Here is an 18164-nt window from a genome sequence, read left to right as displayed (position 1 = left end):
CCCCTCGCCATGTCTCCCCAGTTCCTCCCAGCTCATCCCCCCCCGCCATGTCTCCCCAGTTCCTCCCAGCTCATCCCGCTCCCTCCCCGGCCGCCTCCCGGTAAGCCCGGCTCCGGCACGGCGGACACAAGACACGGACACGGACTCTTGACACAGCCGCCCATCTACTCGGGTTAGGGGCCATTTTTATTTTGAAACCGGGTCGGCTTGCTCGGGGGCAAAGGGGTGGGCGGCGGGGAGAGGAGGGGGCGGGGAGTGGACGGTGGGGAGAGGGGGGCGGGGAGTGGACGGTGGGGACAGGGGGGCGGGGAGTGGGCGGCGGGGAGAGGGGGGCGGGGAGTGGGCGGTGGGGAGAGGGGGGCGGGGAGTGGACGGTGGGGAGAGGGGGGCGGGGAGTGGGCGGCGGGGAGAGGGGGGCGGGGAGTGGACGGCGGGGAGAGGGGGGCGGGGAGTGGGCGGCGGGGAAAGGGGGGCGGGGGGCGAGCGGCTAATCCTCCAGGAGCTGCTCCTGCCCGGCTCGGCAATACTCGTTGAAGAGGATGATGGTGAAGAGCACCAGCATCTCGAACACTATGCCCAGTAAGGGCCAGAGCGCGGCAAAGTGGCTGCGCACCTTGAGCAGGACGACAGCGGCGTGGTGGCCCTGGCTGTTGCTGCCCACGCAGATGTAGTGGCCCGGGTCCTCGGCCGCGTCCAGCCGCCGCAGGATCAGCTCGCTGCGATGGCCGCTCTCGGTGATGAAGAGCCGCCGCCCGGTGCCGTTGAGCAGCAGCCTGTCGCCGTTGACTTCGTGGTGCCGGTACCAGTCCCAGTAGGCGATGCGCGGGAAAGAACGGCTCTCGCACGCCAGGACCGCGTCCTGGCCCTCCATGGCGCGCTCGATCTTGGGTTTGGCGAACACCTTGGGGGGCTTCTTCAGCCGCTGGGAAGGTTTCACGCAGGCCGGCTTAGCCGGGAAAACGAACTGGAATTCTCCTTTGGGGGGCGTCTTGGGCACGTCGGAGACCTTCCCGGAACTGTCGAAACGGTCCTCCTGGAGCTGGCCCTCGTCCCGGAGCCAGCGGCTGCCGGACGTGGCCGTCCAGTCTCCCTGGGGCCGGGCCTCTTCCTCCGACTTGTTCAGGGTGCAGGTGAGGTACAGGTGGGACTCGAAGGCGACTCCGGTTCTCCATATCGCAGCGGCCCGAAACTCCCCGAGGTAGAGCACCGAGATGCCGAGCACCGCAGCGACCCCCAGCACCTTGGCCCGGAGGGCGAAGCCCATTGCCCAGCCCTCTCGGAAAGGCGCTACCGTCTCCACCCGCTCCTGCCCGCGTCCGACCTCGGCCGGCGTCTCCCACAGAGTGAGGGTTCGGTGGCCCGACGCTAGTTACTAAGACACCGTTTCTGGAACCCAACGGCCGGCGGGGTGACCTCACAACGGATCCTCGAATTATCGACGGCCGGCCCGCCCTCTGGGAGCGGAGGAGCGGTTTTTCTTCTGTTGGCTCCAAGTCCTCGAGACTCCCTGGGGAGTTTTCTGGGCGGAGATGCTCTGGTCGAGGCCGGCACCCCGACGGGTCGGCCGTTTCCTCCTCCGGCTCATTTTACGGATGGGGAAACTGAGGCAAACATCGTGGAAAGACCCCGCTCGGGGTCACACGCTTGCAAGTGGCTGAGGCCACACGAACTCGGGAACACGAGCGTTTCTGACTCCGGGCCCGACACACGAAAGCCCTCAACCCGCATGCAGACACATCCCCTTCCCCCGCTGCGCTCTAGCTGGGACGACTTTCCCTCCCAGTTGGGGTTTCCTCTAATGACCGAATGGGATAAACGGAGTGAAGGCCTCTCTGAGGATGCGGCCTCGGGCCTAGGCCCTCAATCGTGCAGCTGAAAGTTCCCTCAGATAAACATTTCCCTCCTGTCCCCCCCCCCCACAAAGTACACACCTTCTCATTAGCATTTAAGTATCCAATAAAATAAAGATTGACCACTATTCTGGGTTTCTGGACTCTGGATAAATTAGAACTCCCCAGCCAATGGGAGAAAAGGTCAGAAGGTGGGGCGGGGGCTTCTGGTCTATATAGTCCTGTGTTTTGCAGTTTGCAATTTGCATTCCTCTCCTGACACTGTCTGTTGGGAGTTGCCCCTTCTCTCCAAATGGTGACCAATCCCGCGGAGCGTTTCTGCTTTTAATGTGGGGAAGCTTCCAGGTCCCAGACATGCCTTTCATCTGCAACCCGCCTCTTGGTACATTGGCAACCCGGCCTTTAGGCCGCCATTCACGCCCTCCCTGGCTTCTCTCTCCCCATTCCCTCAGCTGATGAAGGCTGACGGATGCTCATGGAGGCTGATGGATGCTCATGGATGGGCCGTGACGGTCCCGTCATGCTCCTCTACAAACCTTCCAGCTTCCATTCTACAGGATAGACAGCTGGCTTTCCCCTCAGTTTACCCCTCCGTAACTTCACCCCTGGGGTACTAATTCTGCCCTTTGCGGACAATCATTTGATAACATTTGGAAAACAGAAAGAACTAGCTGGTCTCTTTTTCCGGGTGGAATTATGGGAGATCCTTGCAAGGATCTGCAGCCTTAAGGCAGCCCCACTCCCCATGGTTTCACCATCCAGGTGTCCTTTCCTTGGACACTCCAGCTGAGCTCCATTTTCATTTGACAGTAGAGTAATTTGAATCCCTAGTCCCTCCCTCCCTTCCCAGTGCCTCCCTTCCTAGCGCCTCCAGTCCTTCCTAGTGCCTCCAGTCCTTTCTAGTGTCTCCCTCCCTTCCCAGTGCCTCCCTTCCTAGCGCCTCCAGTCCTTCCTAGTGCCTCCAGTCCTTTCTAGTGTCTCCCTCCCTTCCCAGTGCCTCCCTTCCTAGCGCCTCCAGTCCTTCCTAGTGCCTCCAGTCCTTTCTAGTGTCTCCCTCCCTTCCCAGTGCCTCCAGTCCTTCCTAGTCCCTCCCTCTCTTCCCAGTGCTTCCCTTCCTAGGGCCTCCCTCCCTTCCTAGTCCCTCCCTTCCTTCCTAGTGCCTCCAGTCCTTTCTAGTGTCTCCCTCCCTTCCCAGTGCCTCCCTCCCTTCCCAGTGCCTCCAGTCCTTCCTAGTCCTTCCCTCCCTTCCCAGTGCCTCCAGTCCTTCCTAGTCCCTCCCTCCCTTCCTAGTCCCTCCCTCTCTTCCCAGTGCTTCCCTTCCTAGTCCCTCCCTCCCTTCCCAGTGCCTCCCTTAGGGTCTTCATAAGAATCACCTGTGATTTCGGTTATGGGCACCAGCGCCCAATACATAGAGGAATAGCTCGGCTACAGACGGCATCTGGACCCCACCCCATCCTTAACAGAAGAAAAGGAGGCTCAGAGAAGGCAAGGGACTGGCTGGAGGCCACACAGCTTCTTGGTATACCTTGCAGCTGAGGTAGGTGTTATTTTTTTTTTCCTGGGGGAAGATCCAAAGTGCTCTAGGGCCCCATTGTTTGGGGAAGACTCGATTGGTCCCAAGGCTTTTTTCTTAGCTCCTTTTCATTAAAGCAAGCCCAAATAATCTGCTTACGCAGCAGCACTTAGTAAATTCCCCTAAATACATCACACCTAATGGCTTGATTTTCTGAAATAACTTTTGGGGTCACTGAAATCACCGAAGGTCCAAAATGGGGACAGGGGCTGAGTCATCTTGGTTTTCTCTGGCCACTCTCATGTTGGGAGAGAAAAATCAGAACAAAAGGGAGAAACCATGACAGTAAAAAAGGGAAAAAAAAAAAAAAAGTGAATGTAGCACGTGGCAATTTCCATCCAGTCTCCCTAGTTCTCGCTCTGAACACAAACGGCCTTTTCTATCCAAACTTTATTGGGATTATTGCCTTGGATCACTGAACCGCTGAGAAGAACCAAGTCTTTCCCACTTGATCGTGGCCCAGTCTTGCTGTTACTGTGCACAACGTCTTCCTGGTTCTGCTTGTTTCTCTCAGCATCAGTTTATGTCAATCTTTCCAGGCCTTTCTTGAATCAGCCTGTTCATCATTTCTTATAGGACAATAATATTCCATTATTTTCATATACCAACTTATTCAGCCATTCCCCAATGGATGGGGCTTGCTTTTCGCTTGCAGATCTTGATTTCATTTCCTCAGCACTGTGCTTCCTGAAAACATCTAGACTTGTCTGTGCTTTTAAGAAAGCTGTAGATCATAAACAGTGAGCCCATGATGCACTAAAGAAATGCTCAATAATTTGGCCAAGACAGATGAAAACTATGTCAGAAGTCATCATTTTGCAGTCAACTAAAATGAAACAAAAATCTATAATAACAAACCTGTCTCAGAAGTTCCTAGCATTGCTAAGCTTTTGAAACAGTATCACAAATGACTTGCTTTAAAACTACAAACTTGAAAAATAAAAGCAAATATTCAATTAGACCCAGGCTATTCCTTTAACAATAGTAGCCATTTAAAGAGTGTGGAATATGCCCTCATATTCCCACTGATCTAAAAAAAATACGATGTCAATTTCAAGTTCAAAAGCTATTTGTATAAGTGCAATTATTAGAACTTCAAAGACAATCCTGGCCCGAAGAAGGAGGCCTCCCAGGTCAGAGAGATCACACCTCTATTTTCTTTCTAGTCTGTGAATTTCATATTCCATTCCAAGCTCATTTCCTAACTTTGCTAACTGGTAGAAAGAATGGTTCTGTTTGGGTTTTTCTTTTTCAATGCCCCCCCCCCCCCCGCCGCCCCCCGCTAAGAAGGGGTATTGGGAAGGGCTAACTGAAATAAAATTTTCACTGTATCCTTCCTTCCCCAATGGAATAGGAGCCAGTTTTAGGTTTTAAAATCAGTTTTGGATAAGTCAAGAATATTTTATCCCAGTACTACAATCTCAGAAAGAACCCATGAACTCAGTTAATATCAGTAGATAGTCATTTGTTTGTTTGTTTGTTAAAGAACCAAAATGATTCTAAGATTCAGAATATAGATAACTAAATAATTCTGAATGAAAACTTCATGTTACAAAATAAGCACGTCCAGCAGGGCTGACAGAATTTTAAAACATAGCTCATGATATATATATATATATATATATATATTTTTTTTTTTTTTTAACAATTGTACAATTTGGAAAACAAACTAACACCTCATGAGACCTCTTTGAGTAAGTTACCAGAGAACTTTGGTTTAGTACCCAGTTTTTGCTTAAAATCAAATCAAATACAGATATAAATTTCCAGTAGCAATACTTCAAGATTTGCACACAAATTTCTCAGATCTTATATTCAGAATTCAAACGTTCACAATTGTAGAACACACCAGTTAATAGCAATCACCTCGTACAATTTTAGAATCAGAATTCCAACTTAAAAACACGCAGAGCCCCAGATTTAAAATGGCAGAAAACTGCCCTTCCAAGTTCCATTAGTTTTCTTTTTTTTTTTCTTTTTTTCTGAGGCTGGGGTTAAGTGACTCGCCCAGGGTCACACAGCTAGGAAGTGTTAAGTGTCTGAGACCAGATTTGAACTCGGGTCCTCCTGAATTCATGGCTAATGCTCTATCTATTGCGCCACCTAGCTGCCCCTCCATTAGTTTTCTATATTTCTACTTGTCTGTTCAACTCTTTTGCAGTTGGGACTGAAGGGGGATGCACGATGAGTGCTTTTACACACAGGCACATCCACACAAAGACAAGGGAGAGGAACATGGGGAGTTCCCATTTGGCTGTAAAGGTTGTAAGAAGGGCTTTAAGAAATTGACAGACTTTAGGATTTGGGGGGAGAGGATCTGAGAATTGTGGACCTAGGTGTATGTGGCGGAGTGGCTAAGTGATTAGCTTATTTTCCACGCCAGAGATGTTTAAAGAGTCATGTTGAAGATGTTGGGGTACCGGCATAAACTTCCGGAGAATCCGGGCTAGCCAGGGAAGTTAGCTCAGCTACAACAGATTCCACAGGCCTCTCCAAGAGAGAGAAGCATGGAAAGTCCCCCAGAAAAGGGTTTTTCTTTCTGCAGCTTTTCTGCAAGCCTCGAGTTCAGGCCCGCAGAAGGCTTTCAATCCTATTAGACCTACTTCAAAATACAACAGGCCAAGTCAAGTTAGCTGACTGAGATTGCAAAGCAACTTAATGAAAAATGTCAAACCCAGCAGGATCTGCTAAAAAAAATTATTTTTATTTTTATTTTTGTTTTTTAGCAGTTTTCCAGTCTTTATGAAGGGGTTTCTGTAGATCCAAATTGGCCAGTTCTGGGTTTCCAAGAAAACGTCAGGGTTTTAATGTGGCAGTTAAAATTTTCCCCGTTTCTGAAGGCTAAAATACAGACATTTGAGATGAGGGAGGGATTCAAAATCTGGGGTCCCATCTCCTAGTAAAAGCCATCCACAGTCCTTCCTGTCTTTTGCCTGAAAGAGCTAGTTAAAAGCTATTTGTATAAGTCCAATAACTTCAAAGAGAGTCCTGGCCCGAATAAGGAGACTTCCCAGGGCGGAGAGATGCTCTTACCACAGTTCAGCCCACCACCTCCCAGGGCTGGAGTTGGTCCTGGGCTCTCCAGGAGGGCCGGCTATGGCAAGCACATTAGGCAGTCCAATCAGACAAGTCAATTTCTGAGGAAAAGCTGGGTCCTAATACTCCTCAAACTGGAGCCAGAGGCGTCTTACATAGCCAACCGGAAAGCTCCGAAGTAACTGGAGGTGCCGTCAGTATCATCCACGGCCAGGGAAGAGACGGATACCAGGAGCTCGTCCCCTGCTTTCAGCTCAAAGAGGCCCCCCTGGTAGATGGCATGGAGGCCATACTCGGCCTCTGGAGACCAGCACTTGGTGGCCACACCTTTCAGGAGCAGGATGGGCTGGCGGTAGGCCGTCTGCCGACTGATGCACTGTACCAGCTGCTGGCTTGTGAGCTGGTTCCCTTCGGCCTCTGCTGGGTAGCGGAAGTAGATCTGGGAATAAACGTAGTACTTGCCCCCTTGGCTGACCCGCAGCGTGCCTGCCTTGAAAGTGATATTCCGAAGGTGAGAGAGCAGGCCTTGCGACTCCCAATTGTGCAGGGGGTAGCGGCAGGACTGGGGCAGCTCCCCAAGGTGGTCAAGGTTACCTGGAGGGGGATGAGTGAGGTACAATTCAACTCCATGAGCAATTAAAAAGCACCTACTAGATGGAGAATAGATTAGAAAGGCCAGAGAAATGGGGAAGCTAGGCAGGGAGGAAGAAGCAGAAGCATAGGGTTGGAAAAGAATCGGATCTGTAGTCTCCCCTCCCGTCTCCCTCGGCCAGGGACCTCAGCAGCCATCTCATCCAGCTCTTCCACCAAAGGAATCCCTAGCAGCACACACCCAACACAAGCGGGCAGTCAACTCCGCTTTGGAGACCCCCAAAGGGGGGAGCTGCCCACGATACCAAGCTCTGCTGCAGCCAGCCTAAACCTCTCTCTGCGATTCCTCTCTTCCACCTCCCGGGCCCAAACAAAACAATCCTAACTTCGCCCCGCGTAACAACCCTTCAGACATTCATATTCTAGAAACCTTCTCCCCAAGCATCAAGCCCAGACGTCATCAGGTCCCTCGGCTGATGCTCCCAGGACATGGCAAGCGGCGAGGGGGGCCTCTGAATTGCCAACGAGATATAGGAAAAGGAGCAGTTCTGGGCTGGATTTCTTTCCAACTGGTTGGGCTCTCCCTAACTTGGTGCTGTCCTTCCCAGAGGTTCTGGCTGAGGGTGGGGTAGGGATTCTCTAACTTGGAAGTCTCCCCAAGGCTTCAAACCAAACCAGTTCGCATCTAGAGGGGCGCCTCCCACTGACTCGTTTTTCTCTCTCCCTCACCGTCCCCCCTGCCCCCCACTTAGCAATCAGCTAGCCAAACTACGCGTGAGCCTCCACAACCGCTCTCCCATCTCCTATTATGTGACTCGTACTCCTGGACCAAGTTTCGGGTCCTGGAGTGCTAGAAGGGTCCTTAGGGATCGTGTGCTCCCAGCCCTTCATCTTGTAGTACCTATGTAGGGGAGGGGCCTAGAATCCCCCAAGCAGAACAGTGGTCAAAGAGCCTGAAGCCAGCCTAGCTCCCATGGCTCCTCCTTCAAGCCAGCCTAAGCTCTCAAAGAGAATTCTTTTGATTCAAGTAAATAAATTTTTATGAAGTGCCTACTATGTGCCAGGCAGTACGGGCTTTCAGCATGCCACACCACTCCTGAGCTCAAACACCCCCACTTGGGTGAGGATGCCAACGAGGTGTCGGATCAATTCATTAGTCTGTGGTCCCAGGCTAACCTTTTCCAGGCTTATCTGTCATTATTCTACCCGGGCTTCAGTCATACTGGCCAACTCACTGCATCCCAGAAATCCTAGAGGCTTCCATAGACTTTAAGCACATTGGGCGTTGTACACTTGAGCAGGAAGGCAGTCTACATGTGAAGAGGATGCAAGGTGCCTCAGTCGGAGCTCTGCAAGGGCCCCTTGGCCAACTGTGGCCAATCTGTGTTCATCTCTCGACTTGGGCTCCTTGGATGTCGGGGTGGACGGAGACCTTAGCACATACACCCGTATAATGGCGCTGGAAGAGACCTATCTAGCCCCACAGAGGAGAAAACTGAGGCATACCCAGAGAAGGGCTCACAGTTACAGGTTTGAACCCAGCTTCTCCCATCTCTGTTAGTTTTGCTTAGTTTCTCCAACTGGCCAAGATTCGCTTCTTCCTCAGTCTCCCCCCAATAACCCAGGGCTGGGCTTAGCAAATAGTGATTAGCTGAGGCTCCCCCCTCACTTAGATGGGGGGGGGGGAGTCCGGTAGTACAGTCCTAAGTCGCTGTGCCAGCTTTCTATGGCCTTTCAGCACGGAACAAATGAAGGCCTTGAGGGGTGCTAGGGCCCATCCTTGGTCTTCTGTGGAACAGGGTGGTCCTGGGTGCAAGGATGGCTGGTGGACCTTGGCACTCACCCATGCTGGCAGTGTGGGGGATGAGGGTGACATGGGCTGAGGGTTGAGCTCCTGTGGAGAATGGGTGTGTCGTCAGGGGCTGCCCCTCCATGCTGGTAGTGGTGCCTGCAGAAAAAAGCAGATACCAAAAAGATGGAGGAGAACGGGGCGGGGGGGCTGCTTAGGATACACCCTGGCCCTCACCCAGACCTCAAGGCCAAGGTCAGAAGGATGGCGTTCCTCTTCCCCACCCGCTTCTACAGGGAAGGAGGAGATATGAGCAGCCAACACACAAAGTTTGTTGGGGGGGGGGAGAAAAAGAGACAGAGAGCCAGGAAAAGACAAGGACAGACACAGAGAGAGGGACAGACAGAAAGAGACACAGAGAGAGACAGAGAAACAGACAGAGAGGGACAGAGAGACAGAGAGAAACAGAAAGAGAATCAGAGAGACAGAGACAGAGCAGGGAGACAGAGACAGACAGACAGAGAGAGGGGGATAGGGAGAAGCAGACAGAGAGGGACAGACAGAGAGAGACAGAGAAACAAACAGAGAGGGACAGAGAGACAGAGAGAAATCCCTGAAGGTCCGATCGTGTCGTCCCCTCCCCGGCAAACCCCAATGGCTCCCATAGCAACTGCATGGAGCTGCCTTTGGAAGGCATATATTATTGCTATGATTATTCTCTCTGGAAGCAAGCCCCGAAGGGCACGGCTCACCTTTCTGTAAACGCCGGAGGAGAACGTTTTCAGTCACCTGAAGGGGAAAAAAGGCAGACGTGAGACACACGTGAGCCGGGAGGGCCGAAGTCGATCACCATGTATTCGGCATGACGGAGGGGCGGCCGGGTGGTGCGGTGGAGAAGAGCGCCCATGTGTCTATGTGTGAGTGTGGGGAGGACCAGGGCGGGGGGGCGGGGCAGGAAGAAGGCTCCCGTCCGAGGCTGCTCACCGAGGTCACGTAGGATTTGATGCTACCCATGAGCTTGAGGCACGTCTGGTTGTTGATCAGCTCCTCCAGGTTCGGGTTCTCCTGCAGGCTGTTGATCAGCTGGAGGCACTTCAGTTCTTCCGGAATCCCCTGGGCCTGGGTCTTTAACTGAAGACAGACACACACCCCCCAAATCTAGAACCTCACTCTTTTGACGGTCAAGGTTTCTGTCTAGATTCAAGTCAAGGAGTCTGCCTCTGATTTGCCCTTGACTCCCACTGTGTGACTTGGGGGTAAGTTGAGCCTCACGTCATTCATCTGAAAAATGGGTATATGATATATGAATACCCGCCGTTGTCAAGGGAAGTTATAGGAGAGTCCAAGAGGAACTCGCACAACTTGAGCTAAGAGGAAAGCCAAGTTTGGAGCAAGTCTGAAGGAGTAGCCTGCGGAAATGTCTAGTGAATCAGATCGGCCCAAACGAGGCTTCAGGCTTCTCAGCGGGTCTGGGCTGAGGCAGAACATCCCCGTCAGCGGCCCCTCCCACCCAATCTGGGGTCCACATGTGGACTGCTCGCTGGGACTCGGGCTCTTTCCCACTCAGCCAAACATCTCAGCCTAAATCCCTCATCCCCTGAGGGCCAAGCTCTCCATGGGCCCTTGGCATCCCTCCCTGTCCTTCTTCCCCCAGGCTTCTCTCACCCCACCCCCCCAAGCCCTCCCTGTACCACATGTGGTTCTTCAAGTGTGGTCCGGGGACTCCCTGAAACCATTTCAGGGGGTCCCAAGGTCAAAACTATTTCCACGATACAAAGACATTTTAATTTCCAATACAGTAAATATAACCCACATAAACCAAAGCTCTTTGGGGAGATCTTCAGTCACTTTTAAGAGTGTAAAGGGGTCCTGAGAACCACAGATGCTGAGCAGTCTCATGGGTGGGAACATTTGAATTTGCTTAACTGAGACACATTGGCCAATGCCTCCCTCCTGCTCTGCCTGCTTCAGCCCCCCTCTCCCTGATGACCCACTTTTCCCATGCTGCCCTTCCCATCTGCTTCCTTTCTTCCTCCTGATGTGTCTTCATCCCTCCCTTTCTGCTCCCCGGGACCAGGGGCTCCACCTGGGGGAAGGCCAGCGTGAACTAGGAAGAAATCGGCTGCAAAGGTGGTCACGGCTGATGCTAGCCCATTCATTTACACAGTAGGCTCAGGCCCTTGGTCCAGCAGCCATGAACCCGGAAGTAATTGAGGGGAGGCCAGGTTTGCAAGCCACTCGAGCTTCCAAACAGCTTTGAAGAGTCTGGGCAAACTACCTTGGACAGCTCAGCAGCCCTTCCCACCCACCCCCCCCCAAAAAAAAAAAAAAAAAAAAAAAAAAAAGGGATGATAGCTTTTGTGACCCAGTCAGGGCAGAAAGCCAAGCCTGCCTGCTCACCCCATGGTGAGAGGAAGTGGCCAATCCACTCTCCACCCAAAGAAAGTGACCCTTAAGCAGCCCCAGAAAGTAAGAGCCACCCTGAGAGCAATGGAAGACAACCTAAAAGGACCAGCTTGAGACCTGCAGTCTCCGAAAATGCAAGAAAATGTCATTGGGGGTTTTGTTTAGAGGCAGTGAGGCGTGATGGAAACAACAGGATTGGGGAGTCAGGATTCAATCCTCCCCCCGACTCTCAGAAGCTGCAACTAGGCCTCGTTCACTGAGGCCCAACTTCCTTTGTTGCCGTTTAGTTGTTTTGTAGTTGTGTCCGACTCTCTGTGACCCCATGTGGAGTTTTCTTGTCAAATCTACTGGAATACAGAAGAGGAAACAGGCAAAAAAGGGTGAAGCCCAGGGTCATATGGTGGGGAAGTGTCTGAGGCCACATTTCAATCCAGGCTCTAAATCGGCTTCATCGCCCGGCTGCCCCTATAAAAGAGTTCACTGGCACTTCATCAATTTGTTATAAGGCTCAAGAAAATACTCCCAAACTGCAAAGTGAGCTAGGGCCTTCGGGGGGCCCTCTTTTCGGTGGCTCTCCCTTGGACAGCTTCAAGTCTCACATCCTCTCAGGGCAGGACTTCATCTTTTTTTTTTTTTTTTTTTTTTCCTACTAGTGACTCCTTTTTTGGCCCAAGAAATTTTTATGTGACCCCGGGTCTCCAGATATAAAATAGACATAGGAATCAAACATTTACTGATAAAGAAATCATCATTTGGGGATCCCACATAGAATCCCGACGCAGTTCCAGCTTTGTTTTAGAGAGACCTCCAAGTTTAACGTGTCCCTGATACTCCAGTCCTGACCAGCTACAGGTGCCACCCCTGTAGCACTTAAGAGGGGGGGCGGATGTCCGGCTGCCAGGGCTGAGGGCAAGGGAAAGGCTGGAAGAGATCACTAAAGGAGGCAGATGGGGACTAACTAGAAACGTGATCAGAGTCCCAGAGAGCAGCCGACCAAGTGGGTAAAGGGAGGCTCCAAAGCTGGAAGAGCTCTGGGCTCACTGGGCTGAAATGCTTTTCCTGGATCCGAGAGGATTCATTCCCAAGGTGGCCGGGGTCCCACAGTGCCCGTAAAAACAGGAGGCGGCGATAAAACTTATCTTCAAAGACATAAAATGGCCTGACTGGATCATAACAACACATGAAAATGTGTCCAAGATATGCTATTATTAACCTGGCAGGAGCCCCACCCTTGCCTGGAAGCCCGGCCCAGTGTAGCTGGGGGTGGGGTGGGGAAGACGAGGACCCACATCCCAAGAACCTCAGAAGCTCTCGTCTGCCAATTGTAGTCCCTGGCTGCTCTGCTCCATCATCACTTTGGGGCCCTGGGGGAGTGGGGGTGAGAGACACTGGCTGAGACTTGCCGAGTCTTCTCAGGAACTAAAGAAACAGTGCATGGGGCTGATTTTCGAGCTGAATTGGCCCTCCAGAGATGAGGGGAGGGAGGCCAGTCCCCCAGACAGATGTTTCCTCCCCTACAAAATCCTCAGTGATGTGCGCTGAGAATTCGGAGATACCTGCGGTTATTTATTACTTCCCCCATTTGATAAATGAAATAACTGCATCCCAGAATTACTTTCTTGTCCAAGATTTCCCAGCTAGCACTTGCCAGCTCTCCTGACTCCTTCAATGATTCCCCTCGCCCTACGACGCTTCTCTGAACCTCGGGCCAATTTCACCCCCACCCCCAGAAAAAAACTAGAAGACTAGGATCATCTTGCCCCATGCAAGGTCTATTCTCTTTCTAGATGGGTAAACTGAGCCCCAGATTAAGTGACAGCCAGAGGTGGGATCAGAAGCCGGTTTCCTCTGACTCCAGAGCAGAGGCACCCTACCATGTTACCCCATCTGCCTCCCAAACACTGTCCCAACACCACCCCTTCCTCACTGCCTCCTGTAGCTGGCCATGTTCCCCAGACCAGGCTAGGTGTGCCACTCAGCCCAGAACTCTGCTAATGGCTCCTTTGCCCCCAAGATGCTCTGGGTGTATGTGGGCTCTGGAAGACAAAACCCATAGCCTGAGATGGGCCCAGGCCCACTGGACTGTCCTAGAGCAGGACGGCAGGTTCGACCTAGTCCCGTGTTCCCAAGTCTCTGAGCCCGGAGCCTTCTCGTACCAAGGAGCAGCACCGAGAAGTCCAAAGGGATAGGGAGTGAGTGCTTCAGCCCCGAAAACCAACGGAGGAAGCGGGAAATCGATCAGCCTTTCCCTCAGGATGGCTCTGAACAGCTCACTCACCCACAGTTGGGGTCTGGGGCCTGGGCTTCCCTGCCACCCTCCCAGCCCCTTCCCCATTCTGGGCCCAGCCCAGGTCCAGCAGGCAGGGACGGCTCCCCAGACACCCGTGGAATGGCTAGCTACCTCCACAGGCGATATCTGTCCTTCAGCCTGTCCTCCTCCCCGGAGGGCCCAGACCTTCCACAGACTCAGTCAGGGGTATTTGCACAAGGCCCAGTAAGGAGAAGTTATCACTGCTCTTGGAGGCCAAGGAGGTGCCTTCCACCTGGAGATCCCGGGCTAGGGAGACAGCCAAGAACTGAAAGATAGGAGGGAGAGGGGGAAAGGGAGAGGGAAAGAAATGAGGGGCGGAGAAAAGGAGGAAGGGACAGGAGAGACAGACAGAGATGGAGACATAAAAAGACGGACACCCCCTCTGGTGCAAAGACAAAAGGCATGGAATTGGAATCTGGGAAGGAGCCGGGTTCCAATCCTAGTCCCCCCCCCCCCCCATGCACACCTTTAAGAAGCATCTAGTCTTGGGAGACCCACTTCCAATTTCAAATGGGACAAGTGCTATGAAACTGCCATCTACTGCCTCTAGAAGCAGCACAGTAGGAGATGGAGCAGAACACAGATTAGAGGTCAGAGGGCATGAAGCTGGAGCCCAGTTTCCCCCTTTCTCTGTGTGATCTTGGATCAGTTGTTTCTCCCTGAGCCTTGGTTTCCTCACAGGCCCAGAGAGCCACAAGGAGCCACTTAGCTCTTGATGCTCTGGCTCTTTGAATCTGGAAGGACCATTGAGCTTCCAGGGTGTCAGGGACTGAGATGAAAGGAGAAGTGGGTTTTGACTCATGTCAGACAGACTTGTGTATCTGTAGGGCCCCTGAGCCTAGAGTGCCGAGACAGCTGGGAACCGGGCAAGCTGACTACCAAATAATAAGTTCTCTCGATGTCTTTGACTATCCCCCTGCCCTGTACACATCACACACGTACACAATCGCCCGTGTGTTGTCTCCCAGTGTGAAGGTAAACTCCTCCAGAGGAGGGACCACGGTTCTGTTTTTCTCCCACTTCCCTGGCCTTCGGACCGTGTTTGGAACACAGTAGGTGCTTGCCGACAGGGCCCGATTCAAACGTTAATGCATTTTCAAAGGAGCAAAAGCAACCCCAGACTTGAGGTGGGGGAAGATGGCCAGTCCCAACACGCCCAAGTAAAAAGTGACCCGCAAACCAAGTGTCAGGAGCCACAAGTTGAGCTTTTGGGCTGGCTCTGAGCCTGGGCCTGCTCCATTCTGGGAAAGACAAAGCTTGTAGAGGCAATTCAGCTGGAGGCGTGGGATCACAGCCAAGGCCAGGGTGAGGAGGGGCTGATGCTAACACGTCTGGGAGCTCAGATGGAGGCGATCAGATTAAGCTATAAGTATGGGACTGGGGAGAGGAAGGGAGGGAACTGTCTCCCCTCCTTTCTTCCCTTAAGCTCTCTAACTTATTTCCAAGATTTCCCAAGAATCAATGGGCATATGCCACATGGGCAAAGAGCTGGGATTTGCCATCCTTTCCCCACAATGCAAAGATTCTGGGGCTGAGAGTCAGGAACTCTGGCCGAGAGCCCAGCTTTGTGGCTGGCTGTGGACTGGCAGAATGGGAGAGCTCGAGGGGACTCTAGTCTGAGGAATAAAAAAAGAGGCGGCCTCTGGGAAGGTGAGGGAGGCAAATTCCCGTCCCAGTGGCAGAGATGGGACGGATCCCAAATCCCCAAGCTCCCCTAGGCTCGGGGCTCTCCATTTGGCTGCAGTTTCCCTCAGAGACTCATTTTCTGCTGTGGCAAGTGGGATGAGAGACAACCCCTCGTCCAAGCCCCACAGATCTGGAGAGCAGGGAGGGGCCGGTGAGATAAAGCCCAGTGTCAAGTGTGAGCCTGACAGAATGGAGGGCAGGACCCAGAGATCCCCAGGGTCGGCTTGGAGGGCTATGTGCACAGGTGGGTCCGGCCGGCCTGGAAGACAAATGGAAAGAGGGGGTGCCTTTCTGGCCCCCCAGAAGCTCAATGACAATAGTGGAATCACCAATGAGGGGTACTCGCCACGAGACCCCCCAGAGTGGCAAACAGAGCCTCCTTTCCACGCAAGTGGCCCATAGAGGCCCTTGGGGGAGAGTGTGTAAGTTGTGCCACTTGGGCGTCAGAGACAGCGGAGACAAACCAAAGCTCGGGCTCCACAGGCTACCTGACCAAGAGTGAGAAAGGAAGGGACATGTCAGTCCCTTCCCTCCTGACCTGGAGGAAGACTTCCATTCCTGCTGAAGGCGAGGCGGGGATGGAAGAGGGTCATGAGGGAACATGATCCCCAGAACCTTGGAATTTGCAAAGACAATTGCGGTGAAGACTTGTGAACCTGAGCACTTGTAAGGGGATCTGGTGGGAGCTCCTTTGGAGTAAGAGCCAGACCCCCAAGCTTCCCCGGCTTCCACCAGTGGGGCAATAAGCCTCTCAACAAGTAAGAAATCCCCAAAGTGTATCCAGGCTGGCAGCAGCAAGTGGCGCCTCAGTTGTTTATACGGAGAAACTGAGGTAAGCAGGTGTCAGGCTTGAAAAAAAGGGACTTGGAAAGGTGAAGGCTTGGTTTTCCCTTGGGGAAGGGGGCCAGCTACTCACATCTCCCCCACCCCACTCAGTCCTTCTACACACAAGGGGACTGGAGCACAAGAGGCTGCCGAAAGTGGAATCAAAGGGCTGATGTGGGCTCTGTTCGGATCTGTGCAATCCTGACAAGTCCTAGCCGAGCTGAGCCTCAGTTTCCCTGGGGGTTAAATGAGGGGGTGGGAATGGCAGGCACTGAAGGCCAGTTCTAACCTGAGATGAGTGGGTTCGGGAAAAGGCTCACAGCTGACCCTGCGGGGAGGGGGGGCGGGGGCGGGTGACTGTGGCCCCTGTGGGGGCCTGGTTCTGCCAGAGGGCACCAGCCCCTCCCCGTCGCTTTCCCGTGAGTGACCCCGCCTGGTACTCAGCCTGCGCTTTCATTTTCGTTCCTGTTTCCCGACCGTGCCCTTTGTCCGGGCGCCTCGGGCCGGGATGCCAGGGGAGGTCACGGCTGCCGGGACCGGCCCGGGCTTGCTGCCCCCAAGCTCAGCCTCTGGGGTCTGCCCCCCCCTCCTTCTCCGACAGCCAGGCCCAGGCTTTTATATACAAGTGCGGGCCGTTCTGTGGCAGGACCCCGGAGAAAACAGGCTCCCCCCTTCCCTCCCCCCCCCCCCCCGCCCCGCCCCCAGCCACAATTCCTCGTAAAGCTCTTCACTAATCTGCCCGCCCCCGCCCCGTCTCCGGGCTGAGCCCGAGGGGCAGCGGACGGCGCCCAGGGTTTCTGGAGGGGGGAGAGAAAGGGGGAGCCCGCGGACCACCCACCTTAGAGATGGACATGGTGAAGTAGACGAAGAGGCCGGTGGTGGAGGCGATCTGCAGCGCCAGGATGGCCATAGCCGCGGCGGCGAGCCACACCGGGCTGCACGAGCCCGACCTCCCCCGCCGCCTCCTCGGGACCTCGGCGTCGTCCGAGGGCCCCATCATGCACGCCGAAGAGTCGCTGCTGTCCGATCGGAAATAATGCTGGGTGGGGGGCGGCAGGCCCATGACCGGGCCGGCGGCAGCGGCTGGCGCGCGCGCGCGCGCGGGAGGGGGGGGGGGCCGGTCCGGGGAGCGCCGAGCCCTAAGTGTGCCGGAGGTCTGCGAACTCCAGCGAAAGCCCCTCGGCGTCTCCGCCTCTCCGCGGCCCGCCCCCACACACTCGGCACTCCTGCGCCGGGCCCGGGAGGGGCGGGAAGGGGCGGGGGCAGCCCGAGGGGAGGGGCCGAGATTGTTTACCAGTCCCAGGCCCGCCCCCAGAGTGCTCTATCCCGGTTCCTGAGAGTCGCCCCTTCCCGAGCAGCCCAGCTCCCGGCGCCTTTCCGAGGAGGACCCGTACCTTTTGTCCCTTTCCAAAGACCCTGGGATCTCAGTGAAGCCGAGCCCAGAGGCCTTTGCGGCAGCTCGCAATCCGCTTCGAAAAGCCTGCGGGATTCGCTCGTTCCTTAGCCCCCCGGCCCCGCTCCTGGCCTCCTCCCGCTCCTCTGGCCTGCTAGTGGTCTTTAGAAGCCCGTGACCCCCGGCTGCGGGGGGAGGGGGGGTCCGTGGACCACGGCCCACAGCCACAGCCGGCTAAGGGTCTGAGCGCCCCTTCCTGGGGCAAGAAACCGAAGTCCCGACTTGGGGTTAGCGGTCCCGACTTGGAAACCTGCTTTTGAAGCTGGAAGTCGTGACCTTGCTCCATTAGCTGTCTCCCGGCCAGACTCCCCTTTGTCCCGAGAGGCTCAGCACCAGCTCGGTGGAAGGGGGGAGTGGAGAGACTCGTTTTTCATCCCTAGTACCAAAGGCCCACCGCCAGCTTGGGATGCCAGTATCCAGGAAACGATGGCGCCTTGGATTTCCCAGACCAGAAAGGGCCATCCGTGGCCCTCTTGTGGCCCCCTCAGTGGCCCCCTCGGAATACATAGGAAATCAAAAGAAGGAAAGCACCGAAATTAAAAGCAGTTAGAAAAGACTTTTTGTAAAGGACGGTTCTAACTTGAAGTTGGAAGTTGAAGGAGGCCAGAGAAGCTAAGGATGAGGAAGGAGAGCCTTGCAGCACG

At 54.2% G+C, this 18164-nt stretch overlaps 2 protein-coding genes across 2 annotated transcripts; both read right to left on the bottom strand.

The window, feature by feature from the left end:
• Window positions 1-487: 487 nt before the first annotated feature.
• LOC141548645 (basigin-like) lies at window positions 488-1264 on the bottom strand. The gene has a single exon (XM_074277656.1). The coding sequence runs from the start codon at window positions 1262-1264 to the stop codon at window positions 488-490; it is 777 nt and encodes a 258-aa protein (XP_074133757.1).
• Window positions 1265-6106: 4842 nt separating this feature from the next.
• LOC141548926 (tumor necrosis factor ligand superfamily member 10-like) lies at window positions 6107-17319 on the bottom strand. Its single transcript, XM_074278234.1, has 5 exons — window positions 16906-17319; window positions 9824-9970; window positions 9592-9628; window positions 8894-8998; window positions 6107-7053 (listed from the first exon to the last, which is right to left on the bottom strand). Exons 1-5 carry the CDS (start codon window positions 17128-17130, stop codon window positions 6611-6613), a joined length of 957 nt encoding a protein of 318 aa, XP_074134335.1. The 5' UTR covers window positions 17131-17319; the 3' UTR covers window positions 6107-6610.
• Window positions 17320-18164: the final 845 nt, after the last annotated feature.

The sequence above is a fragment of the Sminthopsis crassicaudata genome, chromosome X, assembly GCF_048593235.1.
Source record: "Sminthopsis crassicaudata isolate SCR6 chromosome X, ASM4859323v1, whole genome shotgun sequence".
NCBI classification, from domain to species: domain Eukaryota; kingdom Metazoa; phylum Chordata; class Mammalia; order Dasyuromorphia; family Dasyuridae; genus Sminthopsis; species Sminthopsis crassicaudata.
This window is presented reverse-complemented; position numbering and strand designations above follow the sequence as displayed.

What these genes read in the sequence shown, in the direction of transcription:
- LOC141548645 (XM_074277656.1), bottom strand. Translation starts at nt 1,264, where the DNA reads ATGGGCTTCGCCCTCCGGGCCAAGGTGCTGGGGGTCGCTGCGGTGCTC.
- LOC141548926 (XM_074278234.1), bottom strand. Translation starts at nt 17,130, where the DNA reads ATGGGCCTGCCGCCCCCCACCCAGCATTATTTCCGATCGGACAGCAGC. An exon ending in TCACCATGTCCATCTCTAAG is followed by an intron (nt 9,971 to 16,905) that starts GTGGGTGGTCCG and finishes GTCTGTCTTCAG; the next exon opens with TTAAAGACCCAGGCCCAGGG. An exon ending in TCAAATCCTACGTGACCTCG is followed by an intron (nt 9,629 to 9,823) that starts GTGAGCAGCCTC and finishes TTTCCCCTTCAG; the next exon opens with GTGACTGAAAACGTTCTCCT.